The 17,166-nt window shown below is 39.6% G+C and overlaps 1 protein-coding gene across 5 annotated transcripts in view; it reads right to left on the bottom strand.

Annotated features, from left to right (window-relative positions):
* The window catches only part of PPARG (peroxisome proliferator activated receptor gamma), a 132,456-nt gene that overhangs the window by 17,121 nt on the left and 98,169 nt on the right, over positions 1-17,166 (bottom strand). For all 5 annotated transcript variants that reach the window (XM_059161769.1, XM_059161771.1, XM_059161770.1 and 2 more), the window contains 2 exons: positions 10,088-10,287; positions 448-898 (listed from right to left, as the gene is read on the bottom strand). In XM_059161769.1, coding sequence (XP_059017752.1) covers positions 448-898; positions 10,088-10,287 — 651 coding nt within the window. The remainder of the gene's footprint in view (positions 1-447; positions 899-10,087; positions 10,288-17,166) is intronic.

Raw genomic sequence — 17,166 nt, 5'->3', positions numbered from 1 at the left:
AGGGTAGGAACTTTCTCTATGTCAAGTGTGCACTGACTCCAGCAAAGTTGTATATGTCATTACTTAAATGACTTGAAGCACAGACTGGCCTGATGGGAAGAGAAGGGAAAAATAGAGAAGGGAAGGGAAAAGATAGAGAAAAGAAAAAAAAAAAGGAGAAGAGGGCATTTGTTTTTCACATTTGGATTTGGCTGAAAAAATATTATGAAGGATAAAAGAAGAAAAACCTAGGTTGTCCACAGCCTTCCAACAACAAATCTATGATCTTCTCTCCTGGTATTTTACCTGTATAGTGATGCTCTCCTGACATCATGCCATTGGCATTTTCTGTCGGAAAGTGCAGTAAGTACAGAGAAAAGGACAAATGCTCAGGAAAGTCAAAATTCTTCCAGCCCTCACCCCCCCCGCCCCACCCTCTCTCACAGAAGACTGAAAGATGAATCTTACCTCCACTGAGAATAATGACGGCTATAAATATCGCCAAGTCGCTGTCATCTAATTCCAGTGCGTTGAACTTCACAGCAAACTCAAACTTGGGTTCCATAAAGTCACCAAAGGGCTTTCTCAGGCTCTTTAGAAACTCCCTTGTCATGAATCCTTGGCCCTCCGATATGAGAACCCCATCTTTATTCATCAAGGAGGCCAGCATCGTGTAAATGATCTCATGGACGCCATATTTTAGGAGAGTTACTTGGTCATTTAAGTCAAGGTTTACAAAACCAGGGATATTTTTGGCATACTCTGTGATCTCCTGAACAGCTTCCACTGAGCGGAACTGACATCCCTGAAAGATGCGAATGGCCACCTCTTTGCTCTGCTCCTGCAAGGGGGTGATGTGTTTGAACTTGATTTTATCTTCTCCCATCATTAAGGAATTCATATCATAGATAACAAATGGCTGCAAAAAAGAGGGGGGGGGGGAGAAGAGGCTGAGTTGGAGATTTCCAATTCAGTGTGAACACCATTCTAGTTTCTTTATACACATTTGCTTTGTTAACTGAAATCTTTAAGGTAGAAAATACTTAATGAGAAAATACTTTCACCTCCCGATTATTCCTCTTGTCTTCTGGGACCAAACATATTTGACCAAACTTGTTCTTCTTTTCTTTCAACTTATAGTGCAACACTTTTACCTGTGACTGGCTAATAGTTCCAGTTTTGTGGTTGTGTGGAGAGTCTTTGTTGCTGACTTGTAAAATCATACAAAATCTGTTGTTTATCTTGGCTTTCAAGAGAACGTGTTTTTAAACTTCTTTCAGTGAAAAAAAATCATTTCGGCAACTCAGGGTTGAACACACCCACTTGAACATAAAGTAATCTTGCAGTTTTAGATTAAATCTACTCAGATCTCAAATGAAACTCAGTGTGCATGTAAAATATACTTAACTATAAAAAATCAGTTTGAAAGCACATGAGGAATACTGAGCCAAGAATATGTCTATTTCTTTTCTTAATGTTCTGGAAGCAATCTGTTTCAGAAAAAGCCAGATGTTTAAAAGCCTGTGGGTAAGCACTGCATAAAGTGGCAAAATTAAAAAAGGGTTTTGAAGTTATTTTTCAAAATATCTGTCTGTAAGGGTCAAATAATCAATAAAACACATGCATCAGTTACTCAAGTCTGCAACAGGCTGCCTTCAAAAGTAAGTTGTCATTAAGTGATCGCTTTCATTTCCTTGTATAGAACTGACCAAAGGAATGTGGTCATTGTGAAATTGATTCTCCAGGCTACTCTGATTGAAAAGGGGCAGCATTTTATACACATTGGAAACACTGAACTATATAAGTTAAACCCCCACTCCCATTCAAATAAGTGTCTACCCAAAAGCACTGGAATAAGAGTTAGAGTATTTGCACTCTAGCTTTGGCTCTATGGTTAAGTATGTGACTTTAGGAAAGTCATTTATCTTTCCTAGGCTCAAATTTCTCAACTGAGGGGAACAGATTACATTGGATGTTTCCATCTTTTCCCTTGAAGATTTTCTAGTTGCCTTTCTCAGCAGCTCTGCGTGTATGTGTGGAGGGGGTGTGTGTGTACATGTGGATATGTGTGAACATGAACATGCATGTACACTGAACATGAAGTCTCAGATGTACTAGAGTTTCTTCAGGCAGAGATGCTGAGAATTCCCTCCTGATGGGCAAGAGGAAGCTGTATAATGAGTGGCAGGAGTAAGCACCTTTAAGACCCACTGGTTCGGAGATTCTAACTATGAATCTCTACACAAGTCTATGATTTTCACCAATCTATTAAGTCTGGTCTACACTGAAGAAATAACACTAATGCTAAGGACCCTTAGATGTTGAGTAGACTACCAAGCCTGCATTTTATTTCAACACCATTCACTGGAATTATTCCAGAAATTCTTACCTTTTTTAACCAAAAAATTCACTTCAATGGTATCATTTAGTCAACCCCAAAAGATGGCAGGAGCAGGAACCCAAGAGTAAGTCTGCTTGGTGGCTCTATCTAATTCTTCAAGTAAATTAGGAACAAATAATGCTTACTGTTTTTGGACATTCTGCTTGCTTTCTTTTTTCTCTACTTCAGAATAAATATTATTAACGAGAGAGGGAAAAAAAGAGCAGCTAATCAGTCACATCAGTTAAAATGTACTGTTTCCCCAGAAGGTCAGATTCTAATCATGAGAAAGACTTGCTTTTATAGAACCTACAGAAAATGTGATTTCTGTCCTCTAGGAGTTCTGCAGCATATTATAATTTCTATCAATGATATATTGGCTTTCTTTACTGCCAGGAGAATCTGATGGTATCAATACCATACAGACCTAATAACAAAATAACGTGAATATAAATCATCCCCTCTTCACATATAGAAAGACTGTACCCAGAGCTACCCACTTCAACTCCTGGACGAGCTTCTGCTCAACCATGTGGCTTCTTGGCACAGAATGTATGCATGAAATTCTTCCACCTCCATGTAAGCAATTTATCTGGAACTATGCCCTGATAAGTCACCCTGTGACTCTTCCCCTTGACTTCCCCTGTCCCCTCATATAAAGCCCCAGGTTCCTGTTTTTGAAACTCTGTGATAGTTGAACATAGGGCACAAAATCCTGCTAATTTTCTCTCCCAATTTAACAACAATGTGACTTTAACCCCTTGGCAATCGATGTTGGTCAGGATTTCCTGGCAGTAAACACTCAAGGACAGAGAAAAGAATCAGCAGCCCCCACCACCATGCCAAACCATTCCAGTTCTTTTTTTTTTGTTGGTTTTTTTTTTTTTTTTTTAAAATCCCTTCAGCATTTTTGAAAAAGTGGTGAACTGGTAAAGAATTCTGGGTATTCAAATGCAAATGAATGCCAAGTGGATTTTTTTGTTTTTCTAAGATTTTGCTGTTTTCCTTGAGTTTCTGGAAGTCTGCATAGGTACTTTCAGCCTCTGTGTAAATCTCTCAAACTGCAAAAGTGATCACCAAACATGAGGTGTCCTTTCTTTGCCACCAACTCACCTATTCTTAGATTGCCAACACTTAACTCACACATTTCATGTTGGGACCTCCCACGCCTGCAACAGGGAAAACATAGAGAGTTGCCTGATTTACAGAAAGCGAACCACTTAAAATCAAGTGGAATTTGACCTGCACAATTTATCTTGGATCATTAACTTAATATTATACTTCTGGTAAAATATTCTATAGAAAATGAAATTTCACTTCCATATTTATTCTCTACAAATCAAAAGGAAGCCTTCCATGTTCTATTAGCTTGTATGGTATCATCTGATGATCTGCCATTACATCATCCTCAAATTTGGTCTTAATGATTTTATACTTCTAGTTTGCAGCTAACGATGTATTTATCTTCAGACACTGTATCAAAGGGCGAGATAAGCATTTCTTCTTCACAGGAAAGAATGTTTACGAACATCTGGGACACTACAGGGATAGATCCAGGTTTTGTGGGGCCGGAAATACACACAATCATTGGGCACATCTAGACAATTGTTGGGTTCAATAAAAAGCAAAACTACTCAGACCCTTCTGGCAGCACTGGAAGAGGCTTCTGCTGAGGCCAAGCCCTGACACTTAAGCTTCATTCATTTCCCAGTGAGTCTGCCTTTGGCCATTACGATACTTGTACTTCTCCTATGCTGGACAGACCAGAAAAAGGTGAGACTGACATGATGAAGAAAATTGTACTTCAACATGATGTTTTTCTTGGGAAGCAAAAACAGTCTCTGTAAGAGGAAATTACATTTCTTTGGAGAGATACATCAAATGTAATTAATTTTGATATATTTTCATTTGGCTCCACATATCAAAGCCAGGATGGGATTAAAGGTACTGTTTTATACAGGTTATTAAGTTTAGTTACTGGCCTCTTGCATGCCTCTATTGTATAGCACAACGATCATGAGGGAAGCTGGCTTAATAACGAAAATACAGTACAGTAATAAAAGTTGGCTTTTTTGACTGGAAAAATAGAACAATAGTGTTCCTTAGTAATCCATAACATCAGCATTTTAATATACAAGTTATGAAAGGGATTATGCATGAATGCTTTAAGTTTACAGCTCTTTTTGAATAATAAAATAACAAGGTAAAGGAGATAAACGAGAAAGTCAACTAATGAAGCACAGATTGTCCTGATGATTGTTTCAATTTGGGAGACTGGAATGAGTATAACAGACAGCTCTACCCTCTCACAGACCATCCCTTGGTAACCATGTCAGAGTTAAAACTGGCCTGGAAAAATTTTTGCCCCCTCTCAAGGAGCTCTTTTGATATCCTTAGTTTTCATGACAGATTAGAGCAAAGGCTCAAGGAAGAGAAACTGAATTCTTAGGGCCTATCTTCTTCATTTTGTTTCCTTCTTCCTTTATTTATACTTCTGACTGGCTTTCATCCTTTAAGAGACTTGGTTCCCCTGGATTAGCTCTAGTGGGTGACTGTTCATCAAAATGCATTGGTTAGGTTTCTTTAACTTCTGGTTTTGCCCATTTCTATTTTCCTCCTGTTGAGAACCAAGGGATTTACAGAACCAAAGGGGTCTTCAGAAATCACCCACATCATCATTCTCTGACGAGGTACAAATACACTGAATGAAGTCAAAAGACAATCCAAAGTCAAGTAACTATTTACAGCAAACCATGAACTGCAACTAGATATCCTGACTCATGACTAGTTCTTTTCCCTTTCTCTTGCTTTCTACATGACTTCCCCACTATTCCTTCTTTAAATAAAATGACTATCCTGGGAGAAATTTCGGCTTTTAAACCCAACCTCTTCCATGGTAAGGTCTTGGAGGCAGTGCCTTTGAGCAATTATTTCCTAGAAGTGCTAGCTAAGTGCTGGATGTGACAGAAGGGAAGTCTGAACAATCTCTCAAATGTAATTCTGTTTTCCTGCATGGTTTAGAGATTTAAGACAAATAAAAGCTTAATGGGAAGAATTATTCACACTCCAATGAACTAGAATATAATCACAGCTCTTAAAAAACCATCCATTGCCAGCCAAAGTGTTACTCAGCTGGCAAACTAATCGTTACCAAAAAAAAAAAAAAAAAAAAAGTTCCCATGCTTTTCTTCAATCTTTTTAATTTGTTGTCTGAAAGAACACAATTGGTTCAGATCTGTTATATCTTTGGCTAGTCCTGATGGTCCTGGCAATAAAGGAATTTATTTTATTCACATTAACATCTAGATTAAGGATCCCAGGAACCCCGTTTCTTCATTAGCCACCCAAACAAGTCAGCACTACTAGCCTGCTCTTTATTTATATTGGGGCCCCTAAGTCTCTCTTCTCTGATGGTTTGTCTGGTATCTTTCTTCTCAGGGGAGTAAATTCCAACTCACTCAGATTTTTCCACAGATGAAGGGAAAAGAAACCACTTTGTTCAGCTCTAAGTGTAGGACAGAAAAGAACAGATACCTTTCCAATAGCTCCGAGAGTTACTGGGTTTGACAGCCACTGTAAATTTTAGAATGGGAACATCTGAATGGGTACAGAATGGTTTTCACCGAAGTTTACATTTCCAAACTGGTTTTATTATTTAGTTGTTTCATATTTCACATACTATTTAGAAAAACCAGTTTTACGATGGCACCAGTTTGCTCTCGTAATTATAGAAACAGTGACTCTGCATGTACCCATCAGAAGCAATGTGATGCTTTGGGACCCAAAGTCTAATATAGTACAAATAACGAGTTTTATTCCTTATTGGCAGATAGAGTGCAGCAAGGGCCTCACCATCTCTCAGATATGGCATGAAAAGTTGGCAGGCGCACGAAGGGTTTTTCTATTTGTTGTTTTATGACAAGCCATGGCACTTAAAATGGCTTTTGAAAACCACTCTTTGTTTATTTTCACCAACAAACATGGGATCATGTGACAATGATACACCCAGTGTGTTCATCGCATAGGGGTAATAGCCAAACACTGGGAACTTCCAAAGTCCATTCGCTTCTCAAATTGCCATCATGAAACCCAGCACACCGGTTCTAGAGTTATGGTTTTCAGAGTTCAGTGGGATCTCTTAAAGAAGGTGCTGGCTGCTACAAGTCACTGAAAGGGAAAGAGACTGAGGGAGAGTCACCACAGGGTGACTAAAAGGCTTCCTGTTAGTAAACTTTCTTCTCGGGTTAGCTATATCCAGCAATTCCATATTCATCTAGCCCTGAGCCTAAAACTCCCAAGCATCATTCTTTCAGGCAAGGCAATGAAAAGTAGGGGTATCATACCCTGAAGACACAATGTCAAAGTTAAAAAGACAGGAGGGAAGCGGAAGCACATATCTGCTCATTTATCTGTTTTGAAAGGTGTGAGGGGCACCAGGAAATAAGATACAGGAGATGGAAGTTTAGTTGAGAAGCAAGAAGCCCTGCTTGGCCTGGAGGCAAATGCTGGTAGAGGTTCCAAGAGGAGAGATTAGCAGGTATATCCCCAAATAAGACAGAACAGGCAATGGTTAAATGGAGCAGTAGGATAAATTTACAGAATGGCCACTTCAATAGAGTCGTTTCCTCTTCCAAAGACTCTGGGTAACTGGCCATCCTTTATGCTGAGCAGCCTCCCCCCAGGCTTGGCCTAACCAACACGAATGACATCAATCTCAAGCAGGGTCTATAATGAGATCCACGCTGTCCTACTGCACCAGCCATGGCCACTTTTCCATATCCCCCACCCTCTCGAGAGTCCATACTTCCGCACGACCTATCCTATCAATGCAAATCTTAACTTTCATAAGTCTTGGCCAAGAGATAACATAACACCCCTGAGAGAGATGCTATCAAATAAATAACATGACCACGTCAGATAAAGAACAAATCTCTAGTCTCATTGGAAATCACATTTTGGATTTTTTTTTTCCCCTCTCCCATTTTCTCTTTGAACTATTTCTTTCCACTAGTGCTTAATTTGATTTTGCAAGATAAGGAGAAAAGAGAGAGCCAAACAATTCTATTTCAGGTTTTGTGTAATCAGGGAGTGGATTATTTTAATTTGGCCCAGTCTTGCTTTCCTTTCCAGACCCTAACAAGAGGCAATTCTGCCTCGATCCAGACCATTAATGATGTCCAGGTTGGTCAGCAAATATTGGGTTAGTTAGAGGCTCTCCGTACAAAGTCCAGAATTTCAAAGGGGCATAGGCAACAGTTTTTTAATTCAATTAAACAAATACATTCTGAGTAACTATTATGGGCAAAAGCACAGTCTTAGTTACTGTAGGGGAAAACATGACAAACATTTGGCCTCTGAACTTGCAAAGCCTATAATCAAGCATTTTGCAGCCCTTTCTCTTAAAATACCATAATACCTATTTATCCCATAAGGAACCTACAATTATCTTATTTTTAACTCAAAGATTTCGAGCCAAATTGCCAATTGGCGTGAGGTTTTAAAGTGATTTATAGTGGACTGGGCTCTCTGCCCTTCAGTGACACATAAGAGACCATGCAGGTCACCAGTAGTGTACGTCTGATTTCTTGACTACTAGAAGAAAAAATGTTTTTTTAATGCCTTCCTCCTATCTTTCAGGTACGATTAAATTGATAGGATTTCCAGCAAAGATTGCAGGTCTGGACTGGGAGATACAGAGAAAGTGGGAAAGCAGTTCTGGAAACTAAATGGCCCGAGGCAAAACTGTGGAGTAAACAGTGTGCATTCGGACTCTTTCCCTGTCAGTGCTCCCTTCCCAGCTAGGGGCCTCCCGGCCTCCAGGTCCCTACCCAACACAGGATCTCAGCAAGCAGCGGCAATCTGCCTTCAGCTCTTAACCCCTTTTAGTCAGGTCACCAGTTTTCCTTTTCTTTCTCTCCCTTCAAATAAACACAGTTGATTTTCTATAGCCACATCAGTGACATAGAGGTCTTTGCTTGCTTTTGTTTTGCTACTCCCTGATTTTTCGGGGGGGCATTTAACGGATACACGGACTCAGCTTGTCTAGGGCCTAGAGTCTGTAGTCCTACCCCTATGGAAGATAGTTGTCCTAGACGCTAAAATTTGGGAAGAACAAAAGAGCAAAAACCAGAAATTTCCTGGTTGTGACTATATCAGCATAGCAGAGCAAGGTAGACGATTCCTGCCGTTCTAAAAACTGCTAAAAATAAATAACACAGGTTGTTTTCCCAAGGTGAATCTTTCCTAGTGTCTCTCTCCACACGGCTCATCGCCAGCCAACGGGAAGACGAGCTTCCGGGAGGGTGTACCCTGCTTGGAATGCACTGAGGTAGAAGTTAGTAATCTCGCATCACAGGGTTCTTCCGCATGCTGTGTGATTTCAGGGCAAAATGTTTAACCTCTTAGGACGTTAGTCTCCTCATCTTTAAAAACAGGATAATAACAGCAGCTGTCAGATGGCTGTGTGTCTTGAACATAATGAATGTGTAAGATATTTTGAAATTCTGAAGAATCGGATATACATAATACTGTTCAGGTTTGTGACCTCTCTTGCAGTCAGAAAACTCATTGTCCTCCTTGGCATTTGGCTCTTTACACAGCAATATCCCACGGTTTTTTTTTTTTTTGTTGTTGTTGTTGTTTTTAAACTATTAGCTGACACTACTCTAATGGTTTATAGCCAAAAGGAAAAAAAAAATCACATCTTGAGATCGTCTTTAAAATACATTGAAGGCTGATATTTCCCCCCAAATATAATGGAGGGGAGACAAAGTTACACAATTGTATGCATCTCCTGGAGGTGTTCATTTGAAAATAAATAAAAGCACAAAAGGATTTTCAAGGGCTGGGACCTTGTCTTCTGAATGTGTTCTGCGCTTCTTAAAACCCTAGGAACCTGCTGCAGACAGTACCATCAAAGTGAGACCCCTGTCTGTGAAAACAGGGACAGAGATGTGATACACGTCACAGTGCAAGCTGATGGCATAACTGAAACTCAAATTCAGGTGTTGTATCTTGTTTTAATCAGATTTCATGTTACTTTCTCAGCTTCCTATTCAGAAAGACTTCTGCTTTGGAACATCTGACTTAGTAACAATTATAATTTCTGGGTTTTCTAAACTGTAATCAAGGAGCCTGTAGATATTTGAGAATCTATGGGAGGAGCAACCCAGGCAGCTCAGAGCCTCACAGAAGATAAAATTCACATACGTAATCAAAGCATAGAGCCTCCCATCAGTAGAGCTACGAGGAAAGAAAGGTAGTATAATGTCTACATGTATTTTTATGCTCCACATGGAACTTCCTAAGTAACTTTAGCTGTTCTCCTGAACTGTAAAATAACGGGGCCAAATACCTCTTCCAAACCGAGGTTAGGCCCCTCCCAGAGACACGCGGGGCTGCTGGAATGGATGCAGCTGTGGCCAGTTATTCTGATGTTGAGAAAAGAGTTGGGTCCTGAAGGAGGGCAGCAGGAAGGAGGGTGGGGTTTATACTTTTCTCACAGAATTTATGAGGAGAACTTGAAGGACTTTTTCCCTTTTCAAAATAAGGTTTACTTAACCTATCTGAAAACATTTCCTTTCTTGTGTTTCAGTCTTCGATATCTAACAGCCAACAGCTGAACACAACCCACATGTGTGTGTAACAGGGTGAATGATCTTCTCAAAGACAACAACCACCGCCACAAACCCGGCCACCCCCAAATGAAGACAGCAGAAGAGAACTAACTGATTTGTCTGTTGTCTTTCCTGTCAAGATTGCCCTCGCCTTTGCTTTGGTCAGCGGGAAGGACTTTATGTATGAGTCATACAAATGCTTTGCCAGGGCCCGGAGATCAGCCGACTCTGGGTTCAGCTGGTCAATATCACTTGAGATCTCCGCCAACAGCTTCTCCTTCTCAGCCTGCGGCATCCGCCCAAACCTGATGGCTAGAAAGGGAGAGAAAAGACAGGGATGTATCACTGAATCACTGCTGCTCTCCCCAAGTCCTAGCACCCACACAGTAAAAGCTCCCCCTCCCCTCCACCAAGCTCAAAGTCTGGTTTTTCTACTCCAGCTTCGTTCAGGTTTTTATTTCACGGCAATAGCGTAGGCTATCAGTAAAAATTACACTATTCACTTTTTTAACTGAAAAATATTAATGCATGATCTTGCTGAGAAAGTGAAAGAATCTAAGAGCTCAGCAAAGAAAGAAAAGTGTATTTACTTACATATAAAATAGGTGAGGGTCAGCTCCTATTCATCCCTCAAAACCCAAGTCAAATGTTACCTTATTTGTGAGGCTTTCCTTGACTTCTTCAGGCAGAATTTATTATTGCCTGTACTCCAATAGCCCTAGGTAATTTCTTCAATACAGCAATTTCAAACTGTACTTTTTATTTTACATGTTTATTAATCTCACTACAGAACAATATCCTGAAGGCCAGGGACAATGTCTTACTCATTTTCTCATCCCCACCACCTGACATAAAGTCAGGCCCTAAAAAGATCAACACGTTTCACAAACTGAAGGGAAGAACTGTGCTGAATTCAAAGTTGTACAGACCGGCTTTGTTCTCCAAGAGCCTGTATGATCTATTTTGTCCCTGTTAAAAAGAAATATGGATGGTGCTCTCTTTCATGTTATTAAACTAGAGAGTACTTTTACATTTAGTAAAGAGAAGCCATAATCATTCCCTTGACTCTCCAGGATTACCACTTAATGATGTTTGTCAAAAAGACCATTTCCTTACTTAACATTTGGCTTCCTGTGGGGTGAGGAAGTGTAAAGAAGAAGAAAACTAAAGAAAGAAAGGCAAAGTGGGACATTTACCAGAGGTTAGTAAGGCCTAGGTTGGGGGAAAAAATCATCTGTACCTTTTTTGACTAAGATGGTTTTTCTTCCCCTCTTCACCCTGTACCAATGCAATCTGCAAAATATTCTTTTTTTTTTTTTTTAAGATTTATTCATATATTTGAGAGAGAGAGAGAGAGAGACCCTGAGCACTTGTGAGTGCAAGTGCAGAGGGGAAGGACAGAGAGGGAGAGAGGGGAAACTAAGCCAACTCCCCGCTAAGTGCAGAGCCCCATGTGGGCTTCCATTTCACCACCCTGAGATCACAGTCTGAGCTGAAACCAAGAGTAGGACACTTAGCCGATTGTGCCACCCAGGTGTGCAAATTATTATTTTGAATAATACTGCTTCTGGGTTGTGCTTTGGACTCTCTGTATTTTCCCGTCAGGACATGTGGATATCACAGTTAACACTGCCCTCCGCACAGCTCTACTCTGACCCTCCCTAGATGGTAGCACAGAGGTGTGTTTTTATGACCATCTCCTTCACCACACTGTAGCTCCTTGAGGGCAGCGTTGGTCATACTCATCTATATCTCTAGCACTTAGTAGTGCTCCCTCAATGGTTGCTGAATGCAGGAATGAATAAATGGATGGTTTCCTGCTATAGTTATAATGCTAAAGGTAGCATTCTACCCTACGACACTAAAGCACATAAACACATTTCCATCTGAATACTTGGTGAATTCCATTTCAGTTGGCTGGAGGAGAGACTGCAGCACACCCCCAAGTCTCAAATTCATAAATACATTTTATGTAGCCCCAAATAAGCGTTATCACTAACGAGTACAACTACTGTGTTTATGGGGGCCTCCTTAAAGACCTCCCAGTTAGAGAGGAAGAGAATCTTACCTCTTAGTTAGGATGCTTTTAAATTAATTAGCTTATATCCATTTGATAAATATATCCTCTGCCCATGACCTCTGCAAATGGAAATCTTTAAACAATTGCCATTTTTTGGTCAAAAATCTTGTCTCTCTACTCACTCTTCCCCATTCTCTTAGGCCTAGGCGATGAGATGAATGGTTGCTCCTGTTCTTATCTCAGTCCCCCACCCCTCTGACCCAGATTTGTTTAGGCCCCTCAGGATATGATCTCATTACTCATTGTATTCTCTTTCGGAGCACTGATCCGAGTAATTGACAGTGTTTTCTTGCCTCCCTTATGTAATCTGCACGAAGGCAGGAATCTTGCTCATTACCATATCCTTAGCATTTAGTATAATGTCCAGCACATATTAAATCTTTGTAGAATATATGTCGAAATAAAACAGAAAAACAACAACAACCTGAGAACCAGATAGCAGATCCCTTTAGAAATCCTTCTCTGGAAGCTTGTCCAGTCATTTGTTTCCCTGTACTAACTATGTTTATTCCCTGTACATCAGCAGTTCTCAGTGAAGTAAGGAGGAGAGGGGAGGCAGGGCATATTAGAATCACTTGATAACTTCAAAAATTATGTATCTTCCCTAGAAGATGCTGATAAGTCAGCCCTACTCCCAGTGAGGAGCGAGTGTATCAAAAACTTGCAGTTTGGGACAGTTTAGAAAACCTTCCTAAATGATGGGCTTCTGTTGCATACCATCTATTAGCTCAGATAGCAAACCAGGACTGTGCTTCTATATTGGTTATTCTACTAGAATCTATGAGTACCAGGTTTTCTCATTTTTGCTCCTGGTGCAACAAATGCTTGATGAATTTAAAGCATCAGGTTTAAAAACAGAAAATGAGACAATATGTACCCAGGGACGTCTGGGAAAGTGATCATAAAAGCAGCACCCAGTAAGAATTATGGCATATTGAAAGGAGAAGAAATTTTGGTGTAAAGATTGGAGACCACCAGTTTCTATACCAAAACAGAGGCATTAGAATCACTAACAATCTGTACAGAGTGCACAGTACCCTCTTTTCACTCAGTGAGTCATTATTTGAATGTCTATTGTGTGCCCAATGTTGCTCTAGGCTCTAGTTACATTTTTTATAGGTAATAAAGTATAAATATACACTCAAGTTTACATGCCTAGGAAAGCACTTCTTTCAAAAGATAATCAAAAAAGTTAATTTAAAATAAACAGACAGCCAAAGAGGAGTACGAGGTACAGACTTCCAGTTATGGAAGGAGTAAGTCACAGGGATGAAAGGTACAGCATAGGGAATATAGCTAATGATACATGGTAACAGAGGGTCGTTACACTGTGGTAAGTGTAGCATATGTACACACAGGTAAGTGTAACATAGCATGTGAACATATAGAGACACTGAATCACTATGTTGTGCACCTGAAACTAATGTAACATTGTGTGTCAACAATATTTCAATTAGAAGAATAATAAAATAAAATTTCTGTTAGGAAAAAACCCAGCCAAACATAGACAATGACTATATTTGCTAGTCTTGCTTTTCTGTAACCTACTAAAAAATAGCTCAAAATGACTTCTAAAAATCATTTTAGAATTAGGATATATTAATGTGAAAGCCTTCTGCTATAATCTAAATAAAATGTGAATTTTTATAAGTCAAAGTTTCCCTGAAAGTTTAAATCTTATGAACAAATTTTCTGTATCATTAAATGCTCATGCTGTACATTAGATTCAATGAACTATCAGTGCAACTAATTATTTGGTGAGTTTAGCATTTTCAACAAAGGAATTTAAAAAATACTCCCCATTTGGTGTAACTAAATTTGCCGAACACATACAGAAATCTGAAGTTGTAGAGAAAATGCCATTTTTTATTTGTATGCATTTTTTAAGAGAGAAAATGTCTATTTTATTTTGTTGCTTTTGGGTCCCATGTAATAATACCTATCATCTGTATGTGAAATGATGAGATAAGGCACAGAAAGTGCTCAGCACAGTGCATGGCACATAGTAATGCTTAATAAATATAGCTTTTATTACTTGTGGATGAAGTGGTCTAGGACAACCATGGTACCATGGTTCCTGTGGACTATAGACCAGGAGGGTAACCATGGCACAAAGACCTAAATTCATTCCCATAGATAAAGAACAAATCCTGAAAACCTAATCTGTCTATCTCTGTAAATCTCTCTCTGTCTTTAACTTGTTTAAGGAATGGTGTACTAATTCTTGAAACTCAGGTTCCACCCATTGGGTGGAAAAATCTGAGGACCAACAGAGGAATTATTTATTTCTCCCGTTGGATTGCTGTTTGCTTTAATATTGAAGTTAAGAGCTTAGAAAAGAAGACGGAAATTCTAGATTGGGGACCAGAAATATAAAGGCTGAGTGTGCCTGTATGTATGCAAGAGTATTTTCCCACGTCTTCTACTCCTGCTTAAAAGACAGAGGAACGTGCTCCATGTGTTATTATGTTATTATGCTCCATGTGTTATTGGTAAGTCACAGAGGGAGAACTTCTGGCCTCTCTGGAAGGCAATGAAATTAACACTGCACTTCAACTGGTCAGGAAGTCTACTTTCTAGTTTTAGCTCAGTGAAAAACTGGCTAAAAGTGGCTTGACTTCTCTGGTCTTTAACTCCTTTATCTATAAAATGAGGGACTTGGAAAAGAAAACCTTTCTTTTAACTTTAAATTTAGCTATAAAATTCTACAAATCTTGATGACACACAGCACTGCAGAACACTCTACACCTCTTTCTTTTTTAATCCCCATATATTTTTTAAAAAATTATTTTTATTAACATATAATGTATTATTTGCCCCAGGGGTACAGGTCTGTGAATCATCAGGTTACACATTTCACATCACTCACTATAGCACATATCCTCCCCACTGTCCATAACCCAGCCACCCTCTCCCCACCCCCGAACCCCCAGCACCTCTTTTTTTTTTTTTTTAAAGCAATATTTGTCCTGTCTTTGAGCCTCTGGATGGGGGTGGGGGGAAAGACACACTCTGTCTGTTCTACAGATCTATCATCTGACATATAGAGCAACTTCCAGAACACTGGCATTCAGTGTCATATATGGGATAATTAATCACCTATAGAGAATTCATGTATCTTGGTATGAAAAAAATTGTCAGTATCAGAATCAGTATGTAGCCTTCAGGAAGAACAGGTTTGGCAGAGACTTAATTTCTGGTGAAAATATATTAGTTAACCTTTACATAATACAATTTTACTGAACTGAATGCAATTCACTACTAGCTTATGACGTATTCAATACTGTGTATTTAGTATGATTTACTGGACACAAACTCCACGTAAAATCTGCACATGCAGATTTAGATATCCTGTTCTTTGGATCTTGGTACAGTGCTAAGAAACAATACTTCTTAATGACAAAATGTGTTTTTTAAATACCTAATTGTAGGAGCATTTAAAGACAAAATGGTACTTAGTTAAAAGATGAATTAAAACAATTTTCAAGGGCGCCTGGGTGGCTCAGTGGGTTAAGCTGTTGCCTTCGGCTCGGGTCATGATCTCAGGGTCCTCGGATCGAGTCACGCATCGGGCTCTCTGCTCGGCGGGGAGCCTGCTTCCTCCTCTCTCACTCTCTGCCTGCCTCTCTGCCTACTTGTGATCTCTCTCTGTCAAATAAATAAATAAAATCTTTAAAAAAAATTTCAAAATTATAAATTAATAGAAAACAAAAGAATGTCTTTCAACATACAACATACAAAGGCTGACTTTGCAATCATATTAGACTTTTGACAATTGGTAAGGCTATGTCTCATGGTCAATTTTAACACGTTCATTATCCAAAAGCATCATCATCTAAATAAGACATATAACACTATTGGTTTTAATATGACTGTTGCCAATCAGTTACGTTTTTCCATCGCTCTTTCTTGAGAAAAAAACTTAAACATTTTGAGGTTTAGCAGGATTTGGGAATCTAATAACTACGGTTTTCTAGCTCCTCTGCGTAAAACAAGGAGCAGCCTTAGCACCATATTATTCAGGGGTAACATCTTCAAACTATTTGCAGAGGACATTTAAACATTTGTCTAGGTTTCTTTCCAAGGTAGAGATGGGCAAAACACCTTTGCCTCACATGACTCTTATCTCCAGTTCCCCGAAGTCTTACCTGGTATCATTTAATTCATTCATTGAACCCATGTTTGATGCAAGACATGAGCTAGACAGACTGGACTGGGGACACAGGATGGAAGGCTGTGTCTAGTCGGGGAGAACCTACATATATATGGATTATTTTCTCTCATGCACCTCTCTTCACTAGCTCCTTCCCTTCCACCAGAGCAGATTCTAACCCTAGTTATAACCTTCTCCTTGGGCTATCTTTCCTCTACCACTGAGGTTACTGAAAGAGGAGTCTTCCTTCTCTGCCTGTGCCTGTCACCATTTACAGCCCAACCACCTACAACGATCTTCCTATGCCTCATTTAAATTTCCAAAACTTTGCTCTTAAAAGTTCCCCATGTTCTTTCTGGCAGCCAGATCTAGGGGCCTCTCCGGAGTTCTCGTTTCTGCTTGAGCTCTCCAGCTTTCTCCCAGCTTTTGCTACTGTTGACCTTCTCTACCCTCTTACTTGAAATTTGTTCTCATCGCGGTTTCTGCTTTTCTGGTTCTCCTATCTTTCTGCCTATTTTCCAGACCTTTTTGATGGCCCCTCTTCCTTCCCTTCTATTCTGCTGTTCCTAGTTCAATCTCCTCTCTGACTAACAAAATGTGCTAATGACTGCTGCCCTCTCTTTCCTGCGATTTGGATCCTGCGTTTTCTCTTGTTCCTGTATTTCTTTATACATGGATGCTAGCTCTCCCATAAGACCCTCAAATGCAACTTTAAAAATGAACTTCTGATTTTCTCCTCTAAACTGTCTCTTCTTCCCGTTTCCCTTTCTTGGTTAATTCATCCTACCACCCAATTAGACACCCTGAACAATTTCTGACAATCTCTCTTTCCCTCAGACACTTGTATTCATTGGTCATGCTCCAACATTTTTCTCAATTTCATTTCTCCTCACTCACTCTTCCCAATGTCTTAATGCATAATATTACTTTTCTCCTCTGATGAATTTCCCTATTTGTC

This window comes from Mustela lutreola, chromosome 2 (genome assembly GCF_030435805.1).
Source record: "Mustela lutreola isolate mMusLut2 chromosome 2, mMusLut2.pri, whole genome shotgun sequence".
Lineage (NCBI taxonomy): Eukaryota > Metazoa > Chordata > Mammalia > Carnivora > Mustelidae > Mustela > Mustela lutreola.
Note: the sequence above shows the minus strand (reverse complement) of the source record. Positions and strands in the feature narration are given on the sequence as shown.